Source organism: Poecilia latipinna, unplaced genomic scaffold, assembly GCF_001443285.1.
Source record: "Poecilia latipinna isolate Pla-1442-1.1 unplaced genomic scaffold, P_latipinna-1.0 Scaffold138, whole genome shotgun sequence".
NCBI lineage: Eukaryota > Metazoa > Chordata > Actinopteri > Cyprinodontiformes > Poeciliidae > Poecilia > Poecilia latipinna.
The window spans coordinates 128,835-144,277 of NW_015112754.1; the positions used below are offsets into that span (position 1 = coordinate 128,835).

Sequence of the window (15,443 nt, forward strand, 5' to 3'; positions counted from 1 at the left end):
GATACAGAACGGCATTATGGGAAAACGAGTTTTTATATTTTTACACGCCCATCTACATTCAAAGCAGTAAAATGGTAGTTATGCAATGTAAGGTCGTTTTTTTGTTTTGTTTCGTTTTTTAGCAACAATACATTTCTTTGAAAATAACGTACATGAAAAAAAATATTCCAGACAACTGTTCACCTGGACGACTTCCTTATCAAATGTCGGCAGTGGTTAGAATTATTATTCTGTAAAAACATGATCTCCATGCCAAATGTTTATTATTGATGTATTTCGGAGGAACTGTACAATCAATTGTATCGACAATTTATCTGATTCAAGACATTCAGTTACAACAGTTTACACACTGTTCTTAGAGTTTCTACAGGAACATGTATTAGTATTATTATTATTATTATAATTATTAAGATAATAATTATAATAATAATTATTATAATAATAATAATACTAATACTACTTCTAATAATAATAACAACAATAATAATATACTTTATTGCACATGAGTACAGTTTACACAACAAAAACATCATTTTGTAACTATATGCTTTCAACCTTGTAGCAAAATGTGACGTTGTTTTTATAATTCTGTATCCAAATATGCTTAATCATGTTTGTCTCGTCTTGTCCTCTAACATGTCATTAGGCTGTAAGGAGAGGGATCTTTGACCATTCCTGTACACAATCTGTCGTGGTTATTCAGAGTCCAGAGTCGTCTCTGGTTACTCTATTTCTCGGTACTGAGGTGGTTCTATGTTTTGGATCACCGTCTTGCTAAAAACCCCCACCATATTCAAGGGTACTTTTTGTTCCTTTTATTTATAGAGACAACCAGATTCATTTTGTTAAAATTTCCTGTAATTTGATGACATAAAATTCAAAGTTTCCAAGGAGTTTTGGAACAGAAAGAGGTCTTTAGAATCATTTACCCTTACTATACTTAAAAGTGAGTTTGAGGTTGTTGTTTTTTTTTCCATTTTAATTTAGTCTCCTACTTTGTTTAACATCAGAAACACCTGGAGTGTTTGTTGCTGAAAAATATCAATCCTCATATTTTCTGTAAAGCACAATTATTCCAGTTAAAATCCCAAATGAGTTTAGCAAGCTGTGTTTATTACTGTGGTGGTAGGTCGGAAAACAAATTTTTTTCTGGCCTGCCTTCCAAACAAGTGGATTGTATGTATATAAATACACTAATAGTTAATATTATTAGAAACCAAACTTGAAATTGTGAGGTAACAGAGTTAAAAATAAGCAAACTCTCAGAAAATTCAGTTAAAATACCTTCAAGTATTTTATTATGGAATAATAAAAAGGTAAAAGCTTTGAGAAAACAGGTTCTCTGGTCAAAAGTTATAACAGTTCCTTGAATAATAATTGTGAGACATAAAAAAAATAACACAACGAAAACTCTGGAATTTAAATCTCAGTCGAGCCAAACAAAGCCCGGCGTGGGCCATTTTGGTGCCTGGACTTTGCTGGGATCCACAGAGTCTAAGCTGAGTGTTGGTGAGATGGGATGTGGCGATGACAGGGAAATCCTCGCAGCCAGGAGGCCCATCCGAACACAGCTGTCCGTGTCTTTTTTCTGAAGAATCCCTGCCATTAAGGCACCTGCAAAACTGCCAACACAACAGGAACAACAACTAATTATGAATAAAATAAAAACAAAGTTGAAGTGGAAGAACGATAAGTAGGGCTGGGTAGAGTTTGTATACCTGTCTCCTGCTCCAGACACATTCATCGTCTCCTCTGGAGTCACGGTCAATGCTGGGTAGTGTAGCGCACAAAGCTGCCGCTTCTGCAAATCCAAACCCAATAAATGACATCCTCGGTGTTGATGTCGTAAATATCATCTTCATTATAAAGTTGCTTTAAAAAAGGCGCATACTCTTTTTTGTTTCCTCGGCTGCAGGTCAACTGAGCCTGCTTCGTGCTGGCCACACAGCAGCACACCATCAGGCCCAACAGTCACCACCAGACAGTGGAGACTCTCCAGAAGAGGGCGTGAGAGAGCCATGGCAACCGTCAGGATCTCATCAAGAGAGGCAGGCAGCTCTGGCACGAGATCAACCACAACCTTATAGCTACCAGTAAGCTACCATCAGATAATGTGCCTTCTTCACAAGAACTCTTAGCCGTGACTGATGTGGGAGCTGAGGGAGTTTGTCGTTCGCAAAGCATGCAAACGAAAAGAAGGGGAACATCTGCAACTTTCAATGCTGGTGAAAGATAAAAGGTTACCTTCAGGAACCGTGAGACCCAGAGTTTTGTTCATCATGCACAACTCTGCCAGGTTTGGAGACGAATAGGACAAAGACTTCCAAGCGTCTGAGAGGAAAGGCTTACAAGCCTTTTCTACATCTGTTGGTTCATACCAAACTGTGACAAAAACAGAGATTACTGTTTTAATAATGGCTAACATGTCCGTTTACCATCGTTTATTGGGCCACCATCTCCGTATGCTTACTGTTTAAGTTGTGCTTCCCAGCAAGAGAACAGACATAATTGATGGTGGAGACGGGGATGTTTCCATCAAGGCACACAAGTGTGGCGGATGAAATCTGTTTTTCAAACTGTGAAACCTTTCAAGACACATTTAAGGATAGATAGTAATAGTGCTAACTGCATTTTTGAGGAGAAATAATATCAATTTGATCAAACAAAAGGTTAATTTAAAAGACAAAAAAACAAACAAAAATGAATAAATAAAAAACCCTGATAGCAAACATGCACTTAATTAAATAAAATGTAGGCAAGTTATTCAAAATACAGGATGAATAAACAGTCCATTTCAGTTTTTAATAAGCCAAACATAGATTTTTAAACATCAATTTTTGCAAAGGATCTAAAAAGGATCACTTCACAATCTGCAACACTCACCACAATGGGACCCTGACTTACGTTTTAAAAGTATAAAAGTAAAACCTTCTTTATTTTACATTATTATAATATAATTCAATAAAGAAAGCCCAAAACATTAATTTAAGCACATCTATTAAGCAGGTTTTATTAGTCTCATAATGTGATATTGTTTTTTACTATAATTACAGACAGTGCTACTATTGATACTTTTGTCTCACTAAAGTTCATGGTTCCTCTTAGTTTGTGGTGCTGGTATGACAAGAGCCTCCCAAATTACTTCTTTTTGCATTTAAAATGGTTTCTAAGGAAACTTGCTGAACCCTGTCGGTGCTGCAGTTCTCTATCAGAAAGGTTGAGAAACATTTTTCTTTATCACATTTACCATCCTGCTCTGCTCACCGTGCATGGTGGCAATATGGGGTTTCGACATGCTGAGTGATCAATTGCTAAGAAAAAGTTGCGAAAAAAGGTTCAAATACATTTAAGAATATTTAGAGGAACCATTACCTAAAAATTATGCTTACTGATCTAATGCTACATCAAAATCTGAGGCAGTTTTCAGGGAATGATGCCAGGTTTCATAAAATTCTTCTTCTTCTGTTTTTTTTTTTTTCTTCTTTTTTCTATACAATCAGCAAGGCACTCAGTCACACAGAAAACCTAATCCGGCAGCAGGAACTCACATAGCGTTCTGTAATTTGCTGATGAATATCCATGTCTCCCAAACCAAGACTCAGTTCCCCATTGTCGTTGATAACAGCGCAGTACGTTGCTGTGTTCTGCTTCTCCAGTCTGGCCACACCACTTGTGTTCTAAAAGTAAGTTAAAAACGTCTTGTTTTTAATTCATATTCAAGAGTCCGACAGTACTGACTTTTAACTAGCCGTTAATGTTGCCCTACCATATGTTTACAGTGGTTAAAAACTGCATCGCTGTTTGCATCCGCTCCGGTGGCGGAGATGAACAGCGGCGTCTTTTCTAACCTACTCAGCGAGTCTTGGAGGAAAACACAGGAGATAATATGTGAGAGACAGTCAGACGTATTGACGAAAACATGATCAGATAAGGAAAATCAACCAGCGATGTTCCGTCCCACGCCCCCAAACGACTGGCAGACACTTCCTGGGTTAGTCTGTCCAAACTGTGAGACAAAACAGATTCTTAGAACTTATTTTTCCTCCGCTGTTCTGCCGTATTTGAGATAGACGCGTGTCGCGATGCTTACATGAAGTGTTTTTGTTTTCCCTTTGGCAATAAAATCAACATTTATTCCTCCTATGACAACCTGCGCAAGAATGCAGGTCTTTATTTGACTCCTTCTTGCTTCAAATTTTAAAAAATATATACACAGAAATGTTTTATACTCACAACTTCTGAGTCATTTGGGGGTTTTCCAGGATGCTGAGCTAGACTTTTTGATCTTTTTTCACTCATCTGCTTTGACAATGCGCAGGCTATCTGACTGCCGACTTTAGCATTGTTGTGAATGAGAGCAATGTCTTTAAACATGACAAGTTAAGAGGAATATGGCAGTAACTCACGATTTGATCTAGAAAGCTAGTAATCTTTTATATTGTTAAGGCCATAATCTTTATGGCATCTTACAGTTTCCACTATCTGGTAGTGGAAACATCTGATAGTGTTTTACATTATCGGAAATACTAAAGCAGAGACGAAAGATCTCGAGGTTTGCAGAGGATACTGGCCTGGAGGGACTTTCCTTGAGTCAACTCGTTGACCTTTTGAAGAACAAAAGGTGTTACGTCTCTGCCTGTAACACCTTCAGAGCTGAGAAAATCAGAGAGACAACACAAAGAGGTGAGCAGATGTCGACATGCAGGAAACCAAAAATAGACTTTACGTAAGTAAATAAGTAACATTTTCATTTGAATAGAGCATTTCCCAAATAAAATTGAAAAATGCTTAACAAAACACAGAAGAAAAGCACATCAAATGTATACATCACATTAATTAAAAGCTTTTCTATACCAGTATATTTTTAGTGGCTTTTTAAGGTGATCAGTCGAAACTGAGTGCAAAGACCTGAAACAACTGAGTTTTACGGGTCTTAAACTGAGCATGTGGCACCAACAACAAACACTGATCAGCAGATCCCAGCATTTCGGCAGAAGACATGGTCAGCTTAACCAAGTCAAAAATATTTTCGGGGGTGCTGCTGGTTGATTACCATGCTACCCGAACACAACCACATATGAGAGACGTTCTGTACCCGACTGCTGTCAATGCAGTTTGTATGGCCTCCTGTATCTGCTGGCCAGCGGCTGCATGCTCCTCTGGGATGGGCACTGCTATCAGGAGGCCACTTTGAAGACCCAGAGACAAAGTGCTTGCTGGAAAAACCAAGCAGACGGACACATAAGCAACGTTACTGTATCTGTGTAATAGCTGCAAACTCGTTGTCAAGTCGAGCTAAGCGTACATTTCGGTCAGAAGGTCACATCCCGTCATCATCAACATGAATGTGACTTTAATTTTGGTCTTCTGACAATGAACCGCTCTTTTTCCACAGCTGACTGACTACTGGACAAACTCATTTAAATACTTGTAAAAGTGAGAACACACCCGTGGATATGTTTTAATCATCATCATGACTTTCAATGTTTAACGAAAAGCCAATTTATTTCTACAACATATTACCAATGAGTTCTGCAGCCTCGCTAGCACTGCGGACGTTACACGCAGAGGAGAATCCACTGTTTGGAGTGAAGAATGCTGGGAAATCTTTAGATTCACCGTAAGTTGCAACACACACACCCTGTGTCTCCTACAGACAAGTAAGGGAAGAAGTAAAGGTTAATCTTCAGCCACACATTACAATCACAGCTATGAATAAATATTATGCTACAAGTCTGCTGAACAGAACAGAATAATGCATATTTCCTCACGAGGAACTCCAGGGTGCGGCCGATGTCCAGGATAGACTTGACTCCGGCAGAGACGACAGCGACGGGAGTTCTGCCAAGCTCCGTTAGATCTGCACTGACGTCCAGACCTCAAGAAGCATCAATTAGTCAGCAGGAATAAAAGCTTTGTGTTTGATTCGACTTCACAGTTAGACGTCTCAAACACTGCACCAAATCAGACTTGGAGATGTTTTGATAACTTAATCCTTCCAGTTTAACAAACTATCGCGAAGTTTTCTTTTTCTGAAAAGAATTTTAATTTAAACTAGACGACAGGTGTGTCAGAAAACAGCACATCTCCTTGTTAAAGGATGTAAAAACCCTATAAGCTTATTTTGCAGTAAAGTATAAGTTAGCTCACTGTTCTGTCCGTCTCTGTGAACTCCTCCGATGCCTCCTGTGACGAAAACAGGGATCCCAGCCCTGTGTGCTGCAATCATTGTGGCTGAGACCGTCGTTCCCCCGGAGAGACCCTGAAAAACGGTGACAAACATCTGAACACTTTCAAAATAGCAGTAATTACAATAGATTGATAAAAAGTCAAGATGTTTCCTGAAGCTCATACACACAATGCCTTGCAAATGTGTTCATAGCCTTAGACTTTTCCCACGTATTTTGTAGAATTTTATTGGGATTTTACATCAACCAAAAGTAGCATTTTATGGAGATATGGAAGGAAACTGGCGTAGTTTTGCAAATGAAAACATACAAAAGTGCTCAGTGCTAAAATCTTCAGACTTAGTTATATTTCTCCTGCCACTTCACCATTATGCATTTTTGTTCTTCTTCCACAAAACATCTCTTAGAAATACATTAATGTTCGTCGTTATAATGTCACAAAATATGAAAACGCTTAGGAGACTTAAATAGTTTTCTGTTTGGGATTCAAAAGTAGCATCCTCACTTTGCCGACGGCATAAGGCAGATCCCGTCGAGACACCTTCAGGGGGCTTTTGGATCGAGCGAGACGGTCAAGCTCGTATGATGTCAATCCGACGCAGATTTCCCCTTCAACGACGCCGATCGTGGCGGGAGTGGCTCCTTCGGCTCGCACAATGGCCTCGACCTCGTTTGCAGTGCTGAACAGAAGCAGCAGGCGAGCTTATCGTTCATTTGTGAAACTCATCTTGAAAATTTTAAACACCTGATAGTGTTTTGGCCTTGGTGTCATACTGGGTACCTCAGGTTGTGTGGGTAGGGCATGCCATGGGTGATAATTGTGCTCTCCAGTGCAACCACCGGCTTGTTTTGCGCCACAGCTTGAGACACAGACGGATGAACTCTGAAGTGGAAATCTGAAAGAGAAGAGATAATCAGCATTGCCAGCCTGCAGCAAACAATGCGGACCAATTCTGAGTGCTGAAGGTTTAACGAGGAAGCGTGTTCACCTTTGACCCTCGCAGGGTTTTGATAGAGCCTCACTTCTCTTCTGAGGATGAACTGGAAGGCTCTCTTCAGGACCCTCATTCTGCTGAGATTTTTGTGATAAAACCTGACAACATGCAGACTTTGAATGAAGCAGTCTAAACTCTTACTACAGTCAGTTTCATTAAATCAAGTTTTAGGCAGCCAGAGCTCAGATTTTAAACCGATTAAAAAATATCACTCCAACCTTTAATGTTATTTTTCCCAAAGGATCAGTTACAAATTTAGCTGTTGTTGCTGTTGAGAAACAGAAAAAAAAAACTTACCAGCTGCTTGTTTAAAATTTATGAAACAATACAACTCAAAATTAATTGATGTAGGAAAAAAACATTTTCAGAAGACTATAGCTACCAAAAGTGTAAAGCAGAAGATTTGTGGAAAATGATATTGAGAAAACATCTGCCATTATTAGAATGAAGAACAATTTTACCTCAGGTTCTCAAAGAGTAAACATAGACCTTTGCTTGCAAGTCATTTCCCACCTCTCAAAGCTGGTTTACCACTACAGGGTACAGATCCTATTCAGCCATTGTGAGGCTTTTTTTTTATCCCAGATATCTGGGACAAACTCCCATCACCCTTTTCCCCTCTTCTGGGGCCGCTCTCACAAATAGACACACAAATACCCAAACAAGCTAGCGCTTTTATTTTTGCCTCTTCTCCATGGCACACAGCAACAGCAACAAAAAGAAATTCTTAAAAACTGCACATTGGAACAGAGATGTAGTTTTATTGCCCTGAAAGAAATCCTCCTTAGCCTCTGAAGACAGAACCAGCTTGAAAAGAAAACTAATTCTTTAGGTTTTAATGCACATTTTAGTTTTGAGGACATTTTAAAAATAATAATAATAAAAAAAAAACTTTCCAAAGGGGAAACGAAAAAACATATTTAATAAAGAAACACAAGCTGTGAAAAATAACTAATACAAGAAAGATCTTTCTAATACAAGAACAATTGTTTGAAAGGAAAACAAAAACTTTCTCCAGTTACAACAAATAAACACCTACATCCAAAGTAGTTACAGCATAACATTTTGCAGTTTATTATTATTTCCTCAAACCAGACCTTTATCAAAAACCTATTCTCCAAAAAAAAAAAGTTTGAAGCTTACCTTCTCTTGTCTAATGAAAATGCAACAAACTTTGGCCAGGAAGCTAAACTTTGACCCAAACACTATTTGCACAGCCCACAGCCATCAAGCACAGCTCTCCACTGTCTGAGCTGTAACCTGCCAAAAAGACTACAATTACACTGTGACATGGACAAAACAAGTCAAAAAACAATTAAACAATCATGCTCATATAAAAAATGTCCAGTGCTGACTGATCTAGAGAACGAAATTATCTTTATTAAGCCAACAAGTTTCTGGTAATTATACAAGCGTCTCTCAAGAGATGGAAAATCTATTTTTATTTACATTTTATTAACAAAAGTAAATAAAACAAAGAAAACATGTCAAAAATTATCTAAGCCCTTCTCAATGATGAGTGAAAAAATCTTTATTGGCTTTTACATCAATTAAAACTTCATAATTCCTGAGCAGCTTACTTGTTTGCTCTCAGTCTTCGAGACTGGAAGGCCTCCTGGCCATCACACTAATCTTTAACTCTCTCTACAGATTCTCAGTAAGGTTCAAGTTGGGATTTATGCTTTGTTACTCCAAATAAAAGCAAAACCTTTTTAATTCTTCCTGTCACAAGAAGCGTTTTAGGAAAATAAAAATTGGACTTTACCCCCAAACCTGCCAAGGATATAAATAACATTTAACCCTGTAAATATCGCACAACAGTGACAAGAGATTTATATGATTCTCCCTTGAAATAAATGGGGAGGTGAAAACCTCCAGGTAATCTTGTTAAAGCAGCTGAATGCCCTGTACAGTGTAAGAGTTGAACTCCAGCGTTGAGCACGTTTGATGCTTTTCAGCCAGCCGAAACTTTGTTTCATTTATTGTTAGACGTTTTTGGATCTCCATGTCACTGATGAGTTGGACCGAATTGAACACACATGCTAAGTGGTCTGTAATTCCTATTTTCTCTTCATCGCCTTCCTCTGTGGCCTCCAGGTCCTCCAGCTCGGAGCGTTCCAGTAACTCCTCCTGGAACCAGTACGGATGCTCCAGCTGATACTTGCGGAAGGCCTCTATGGCGTCTCTTAGGGCGCCCCCTGAAGGACACTCGTGGTATTTGTCCTCCGAGAGCCCGCTGATTTGCTTCACTCGGCCCGGTTCGTGTTTTTCTGTGTTCAGGATTCGGAAGAAGACCTCCTCAAACTGCTTCATCAGCTTGTAGCGCACCGTAATCTTGAAGGGCGACGGGATGTCTTCCTCGGAACATACGTCATCAAAGTACGCCACGATATACTTTTCAAACGACGCCGAGCGGATAAAATATGGCGCCAGGAGAGTCAGGGAAGGAGTGAGCGTGTCACCGATAGGAGAGAGAGCGTCCTCTCTCAGAAAAACCTGCTTGCCTCCGCACATGGCTCTCCATTTAGCTTGGACTCCTCGGGAGCAAAGAATTAATATTTTATCTGAAGACCTCTCAATTTGCTCTTTGTGCCACTCAAGCCACTGGATGCTGCCCAGTACTCCCAGTCTGGTTGAATCCAGCAGGTCTAGGACCACGTCTGTGCCACATTTCGCCGCTAAGAAGGCGGAAAACTTCAGAACGATGTTCTTATATAACCGATGGTCGAGGGAGTAAATGACGAGGACACGTTTTCTCTCTTGAACGTGAAAAACGTCCGGTTGCTGCTTGTCAGCCGAGGCAGGAGTGACTGGAGGCGCTGAGATACAAAATAAAGTCACCATATATTTATTAGAGTCTTCTGTTATACGATTTTTTTTTGTAGTGCATTTGAAAGGAAACTAACCTTTGTGAGACGCTTTCTGCAGCAAATAAACAAGAACACCAACGAAGATCAACATCATTCCTAAACAGATCTTTATCGATCTGCTGCCTGTCATTAAAGAAATATCAAGAAACGAAGACAAATATTAAGAGAAAAAGAAGAGCAAAATATTACATTTGAAAACTTACAGACAAGCATGCAACTTACTTTGCCTTCTTGTTATGCTTTTCTTAGCACTCTCACAGTTATTTTTGCAGCCAATGAAATATGGTTGGATCTGTAAAATAAAGTGAGATAAACTCTTAAAATGTTCTCGCGGCAGAAAGTATTGTTTCATTAAGGTTCGGCTTTGCAAATCGGTCTCACCGTTACTTCGTATTGTGACAAATGAAACGAAACACACCCCAGCGTCACATTCAGACGCGTCCTGTTTTCCTGTTGGTTTACCAAACAGAAAATAATTAATCCTAGATAAGGAATGTAAGAGTTATTACCCCAATAGTTTACTTTCATAGACAATATTCTTCCAGGGGCATCTAAAATAAGACAGAATAGTAGCATAAAGTTAATTTATTTCAGCAATGTAATTCAAAAAGTAAAACCTCCTACACTGAGTAGTAAAAGGGCGGCCACAGGGATTAAATGTACCTCAGTTGTTAACAACTGAAATAGCCCACATCTACACAAAAGTTTAATAAAATCTGTCAGTAGACCAACATCAGGTTGAAAACTGAATCCTCTGCCTTTTCAGTTTACCTTCAAATGCTAAGATGTTGATTTCAATCAAAATGCAAAATTCACTTTCATCTGAAAAGAGGATTTTGGGCCGCTGAGTTTAATTCCAGCTATTTAATCCACAGTCAATTGACTCTCCCCAAAACGCCTAAATGGATTGTACTTCACAGTCTTCTCTGTGTTGCTTGTGTGCCTTTTACATGTTTTCCTCACGCTTAACTTTCCACATTATGAGCAGCATTAAGAGGCCTCTATTTTTGGATTTAATTATGGGAATGCAAAATCTTTTATATGATGCATTTTATCAAGATGCGTCTGTGGAGGTGCTCTACCTTATTGACCAGTTTGGAACAATTTACACTTCCACTCTGGATGGAGACGAGGTAGCTCTCTGAATGCTCCGCCGAGTCAAACTCCACATTAATCAAATCTTTCTTGTCACTGAGCGCAGCAGCTATCCTGGGATTCCATAGACTACCTAAATTATCCAAAGACAAACCAAATCAGCTGTATTTTAGTCCTTGAGCTTCCCCTGTGCCACATTTGAACTCGAGAGAAGATGAAACATTTACCGTTCTCCTGGCACAGTTGGGAGTTTTTGATTCTGGGGTCTTTACATCCTGGCCCGAGCAGAGGACACAACAAACAACTGATTAGAACATTTTATATTTATTGCTGTTATTGATGACATTATTTAAGTATTGTTATTTGCAGTAGTGGGAGACAAAATGTTGTAATATCACTGGACTGCAGGACCTTATGTTAATAAAAATAAGCATTTTTCTCTGTTCTAAGTTGGTTTCTATTAAACTAAAGCTCATTCTAAATAACTGTCACTGTCTCTATCTAAAGACGAATCTACCTGGTACAGTAGTTTGGGTCTTAATCCTGTAATCTCTGAAGTCAGGTTCAGGGAAGTGAAACACTGTGATGTTGTACGTATGCTCCGGTTCTACCACAACAGCCAAGGAAAAAGTCCACTAGCAGCAATAAACAAAACAAAAGAAGAAAAAAAATAGTGATACGATCAAAATTGATTCTTAAAATTTCAATCAGTTTAATTCGATGTGTAACACAGAACAAATGTCATTCTAAGGTACTTTACAAGACAAACAGTTTGAATTTATTTAGTAAATAAATTGAAAAATCCCTGTTGCAATGATAAAAAAATAACAAGTTTTAAAAAATGATGCCAATATTTTTTTTCTGAGGCCCCCGTTCATTAGAGAGAAATATTTCAGCAAGACTAGAGACAGAAAACAGTCAAATTACACTCAGAGATTCTTTAATTTTATTTTATTTTTGTTGCGTCAATACAATATAGAAACTGGGTTATTTGTCATTCTAGTTGTGTTTTTATTTTAATAAATATATTATAAATAAAGATCTGTATTTCTCTAAAACAATAAAGATAAAGTAGACTCCCAGGTCTTTACATAATTTAAAAAGAGAAGTGAAACATCTGTTCTCATATTTTAAAATATGTCTAAGCGCTGTTTTGCTAAGGAACCAAACAGAACAGCTTTAAATGTAATGTTTTATCAGGAAGCCAGGCGTTCTATAGGAGTCAATAGATGGCAAAAACAACCAAATGGTTTGATTATTGAAATGAAAGTTGTGTTTTTCAAATCGTCCTCAAAGAGACCGATGGAATCGCAGGAGAGCATAAACCTGATCGTGAGAACAGAATGGTATAAAACAAAACAGTAAGTCTGATGACAACAGAAACGCTTGCTTGCTCTTACCCTTTCCTGCTTTGAATTTTCCATGTTATAAACAGAGAAATGAATCTGCTCACACACACTTTGATTTGTAGTTTCATCTCTGATGTTTATCTCTGAGCCATTGATTGCCCTTAAGCCCGCTGTGAACACACACAAGTTCATGAGGAAGTTAATGACCTTTTGTGACTCATCCAACCAGGCTACATAATCAAAAACAAAAAATATAAAAAAATACAGATTTTTTTTTTTGTTGTTGGAACGAGACTTACTCACCATCACTTTGTAGTTTCCAAGACACATTCACAACAGGAACTGATCCGTCCTTGCTGGTTTGTACTTGTACAGAATCCCACTCTGGACCTACAGAAGCTTTCACCCGAGGAACCTTTTCCATGTCTGAGCAGTTGGCTGACATTGGAGGGTTTTATGTTACTATATGTGGCTCTTAAAAATTCACACAGCCCTGTCATTGTGTCACATTGTTTTGTGATTCCTAAAAAAATGACATTTATGTATATATGTATATCTGGCTTAAAAAAGCTGAAGAAAAGAAAAGCCTCATGCTGGTATGCCCATCACATTTCACTGTGTTTATATTATAACATGTCAGTGTTGTGCAGCGTTGGTTTTGTGCCAAACATACATTTGGAAATATGGTCACAAAGGTAAAGTGCTTTGTCAGACCATAACATGTTATTATTGGATGGGAGATTTTACCCAAGCCTGGATTATTTCTTTGGGGGAAAAAAATGCCTCTGTCCCTAATCCTAATCTGGTTTCATTAAATCCTTTGTTGTTTTTTGGTATCTTTCTCCTGACAGATACCTTTGTACTATCAAATCCATCCACTTAACATATCTGCAGCAGTCAGAAAAACCCTAAGATGGTTCAACTTTATCTCACATCAATCAGGTTCGCTATACTCAAGTGTGTACTCTCTCAGGCATGGTGCAAACTTTTATTTATTCAGATTATTCAATTTTTTTTTCTCTGAAGGGTTTGTTTTCTTAGCTGAATTGTACAGAACAAATATCACATTATGGGTGGAAAGGGAAAATAATGTATCATGGTTTCATCTTTTTAATCACAAGAACCTTTATTAACAAAGATGTGCAGACCTCTGAGAGCCACTGCATGTTTAAGTGACCAGTTTGTCAATGGCAAAACAATTTAAAGCAAAAAAAAATATATATATATATATACTTACACTCTCTGTAATTGTCAAGGCCCTGAAAATAAAAGAAAAAACAGGAAAATATACATGCTTTCATGTAATTCTTGCTTATTTTAGTAGAAGCACCATTAGATTTGAAGGCAGTATTTAAATCTCACCATCTGATTGCAGTCCTTTGTCAAAATCCTAAGAGATGACGATGATGTTGATGATGATGATGCTTTGAGTGCAGCCATCACACTGAAAATTAAAAAAGGCAAACTGATCATTGTTATGCAGATCCTGAAAACTTTGCATTTATATTTTCAAGGCAGTCTGAGAAGCTTCAAGTAAGACAAGAGCTCAGACTTGTCTGCTGTCATCCTGTGTTATTTGTCTGATTTTTATCACCTTGTGACTTCTGAATAACACAGGAAGGAGGCGTTCTCAACTGTGGTTAATGGCTTCCATTTTCATAGAAAAGATAGCACCGTGTGACTGTCTTGGTTCCATCATTTCTGCACATATTTGAATATTTTTCATCACTGTAGAGAGTGCCATGTAAATTACTGCCTTAGGGCACATTTACCTCTGAAACGAAGAGGCAGCCCCACTAGAGGGCAGTAACTAACATATTTATACTGAGAAGGTGACCTGATTTTACAGGTCAAAAGGACCTTTCATATTCACACGCTGAGTGAGCAAAATCAGAAAAATAACAGCATAACTGAGTTAGGAAGATCAATAAAGACATTTTATATTACCATGTTTTATATTAAGAAGTTTTATGTTGCATCAAACAGCAGGAGTCACATGTTGCATTAACAGCCAGCTCGAATGCATAGTGTTTAGTTAGATCAAGCTTACTGTAGTCCAGGAAGTTCTACATATTGCATTGTATCAGCAATGTGGTAAGAAATTGGAACATGACAAACCTACACTACACACACTATCTTATCTTTAATGAAGATTGGGTAGGAGTGAGTTGGTGAAAGAAAACCGTAAGAAGTTTTTGTTTGAAGTCTGGTACAAGAGTTGGAGCCCTGAAACATGGTGATGCACCAATTGCAATTTTCTGGCCGATCACCAATTACAGATCATTTAAAAAGTTTAACCTGCTGATTCCGATTTTGGTCGATACCAATATTTTTTGTCTGAAATGTTGCTCAATATAGCAAGAAAGTTGTTGAGTTGGCAACAGTGAGGTCACTATGTGCAGACATAACTTGGTGGGCCGGGTCTGTCAATCAAACCTTTCTCATCGGAGAGCAAAAGAGGACAGGGCTTGATGCTTAGACCTTTGCCACCCTAGATAAGACCAGTGGATAAGACCTCCCAAAATTAAGGAAATCGGCACCAATAAATTGGCTGGCCGATAAATCGGTGCACCCCTAAACTGATAACAAAATTTTTTAAAACTTGTGTCATTTCAATTTTAGAATAGGACATCATTTTACTTCTGAGAGTAATCACCAGTCCTAAAAAGAAGCACAGGATTTCTTTTAATTTTTATTTATTCTTTTTGGTAGTAAGGAGATAAAATACAACGGGTGTGAATAACTTTGCAAGGGACCATGTTTAGGACAGCAATGTGGCTGTGGGAAAGTGTTAATTCTTATCGCCTTGTCTCTGAGTTATTCTGTCTCCTACTGGACTCTGTGGTCAGATGTATCACATGTCACCAGACCGACAGATAGGAAGGTCTTTTGAAACCCTTCCAGACAAAAGGGTATGGGCTACCTCCCTCTACATAAGAGGTTAAC

At 38.4% G+C, this 15,443-nt stretch overlaps 2 protein-coding genes across 2 annotated transcripts; both read right to left on the reverse strand.

The window, feature by feature from the left end:
- Nucleotides 1-1,275: 1,275 nt before the first annotated feature.
- LOC106945295 (pseudouridine-metabolizing bifunctional protein C1861.05) lies at nucleotides 1,276-7,759 on the reverse strand. The gene is made up of 19 exons (XM_015028872.1): nucleotides 7,645-7,759; nucleotides 7,178-7,281; nucleotides 6,970-7,084; nucleotides 6,694-6,868; nucleotides 6,151-6,262; nucleotides 5,772-5,878; nucleotides 5,524-5,650; nucleotides 5,096-5,216; nucleotides 4,568-4,653; nucleotides 4,234-4,364; nucleotides 4,091-4,150; nucleotides 3,943-4,006; nucleotides 3,767-3,861; nucleotides 3,549-3,677; nucleotides 2,471-2,585; nucleotides 2,245-2,382; nucleotides 1,892-2,058; nucleotides 1,719-1,801; nucleotides 1,276-1,622 (listed from the first exon to the last, which is right to left on the reverse strand). The coding sequence occupies exons 2-19, from the start codon at nucleotides 7,254-7,256 to the stop codon at nucleotides 1,427-1,429; spliced, it is 2,100 nt and encodes a 699-aa protein (XP_014884358.1). The 5' UTR covers nucleotides 7,257-7,281; nucleotides 7,645-7,759; the 3' UTR covers nucleotides 1,276-1,426.
- Nucleotides 7,760-8,543: 784 nt separating this feature from the next.
- On the reverse strand, nucleotides 8,544-14,069 carry LOC106945300 (interleukin-17 receptor A). Its single transcript, XM_015028879.1, has 11 exons — nucleotides 13,860-14,069; nucleotides 13,735-13,756; nucleotides 12,801-12,935; nucleotides 12,549-12,667; nucleotides 11,666-11,783; nucleotides 11,376-11,423; nucleotides 11,136-11,281; nucleotides 10,435-10,503; nucleotides 10,276-10,345; nucleotides 10,090-10,176; nucleotides 8,544-10,002 (listed from the first exon to the last, which is right to left on the reverse strand). Exons 1-11 carry the CDS (start codon nucleotides 13,968-13,970, stop codon nucleotides 9,071-9,073), a joined length of 1,857 nt encoding a protein of 618 aa, XP_014884365.1. The 5' UTR covers nucleotides 13,971-14,069; the 3' UTR covers nucleotides 8,544-9,070.
- Nucleotides 14,070-15,443: the final 1,374 nt, after the last annotated feature.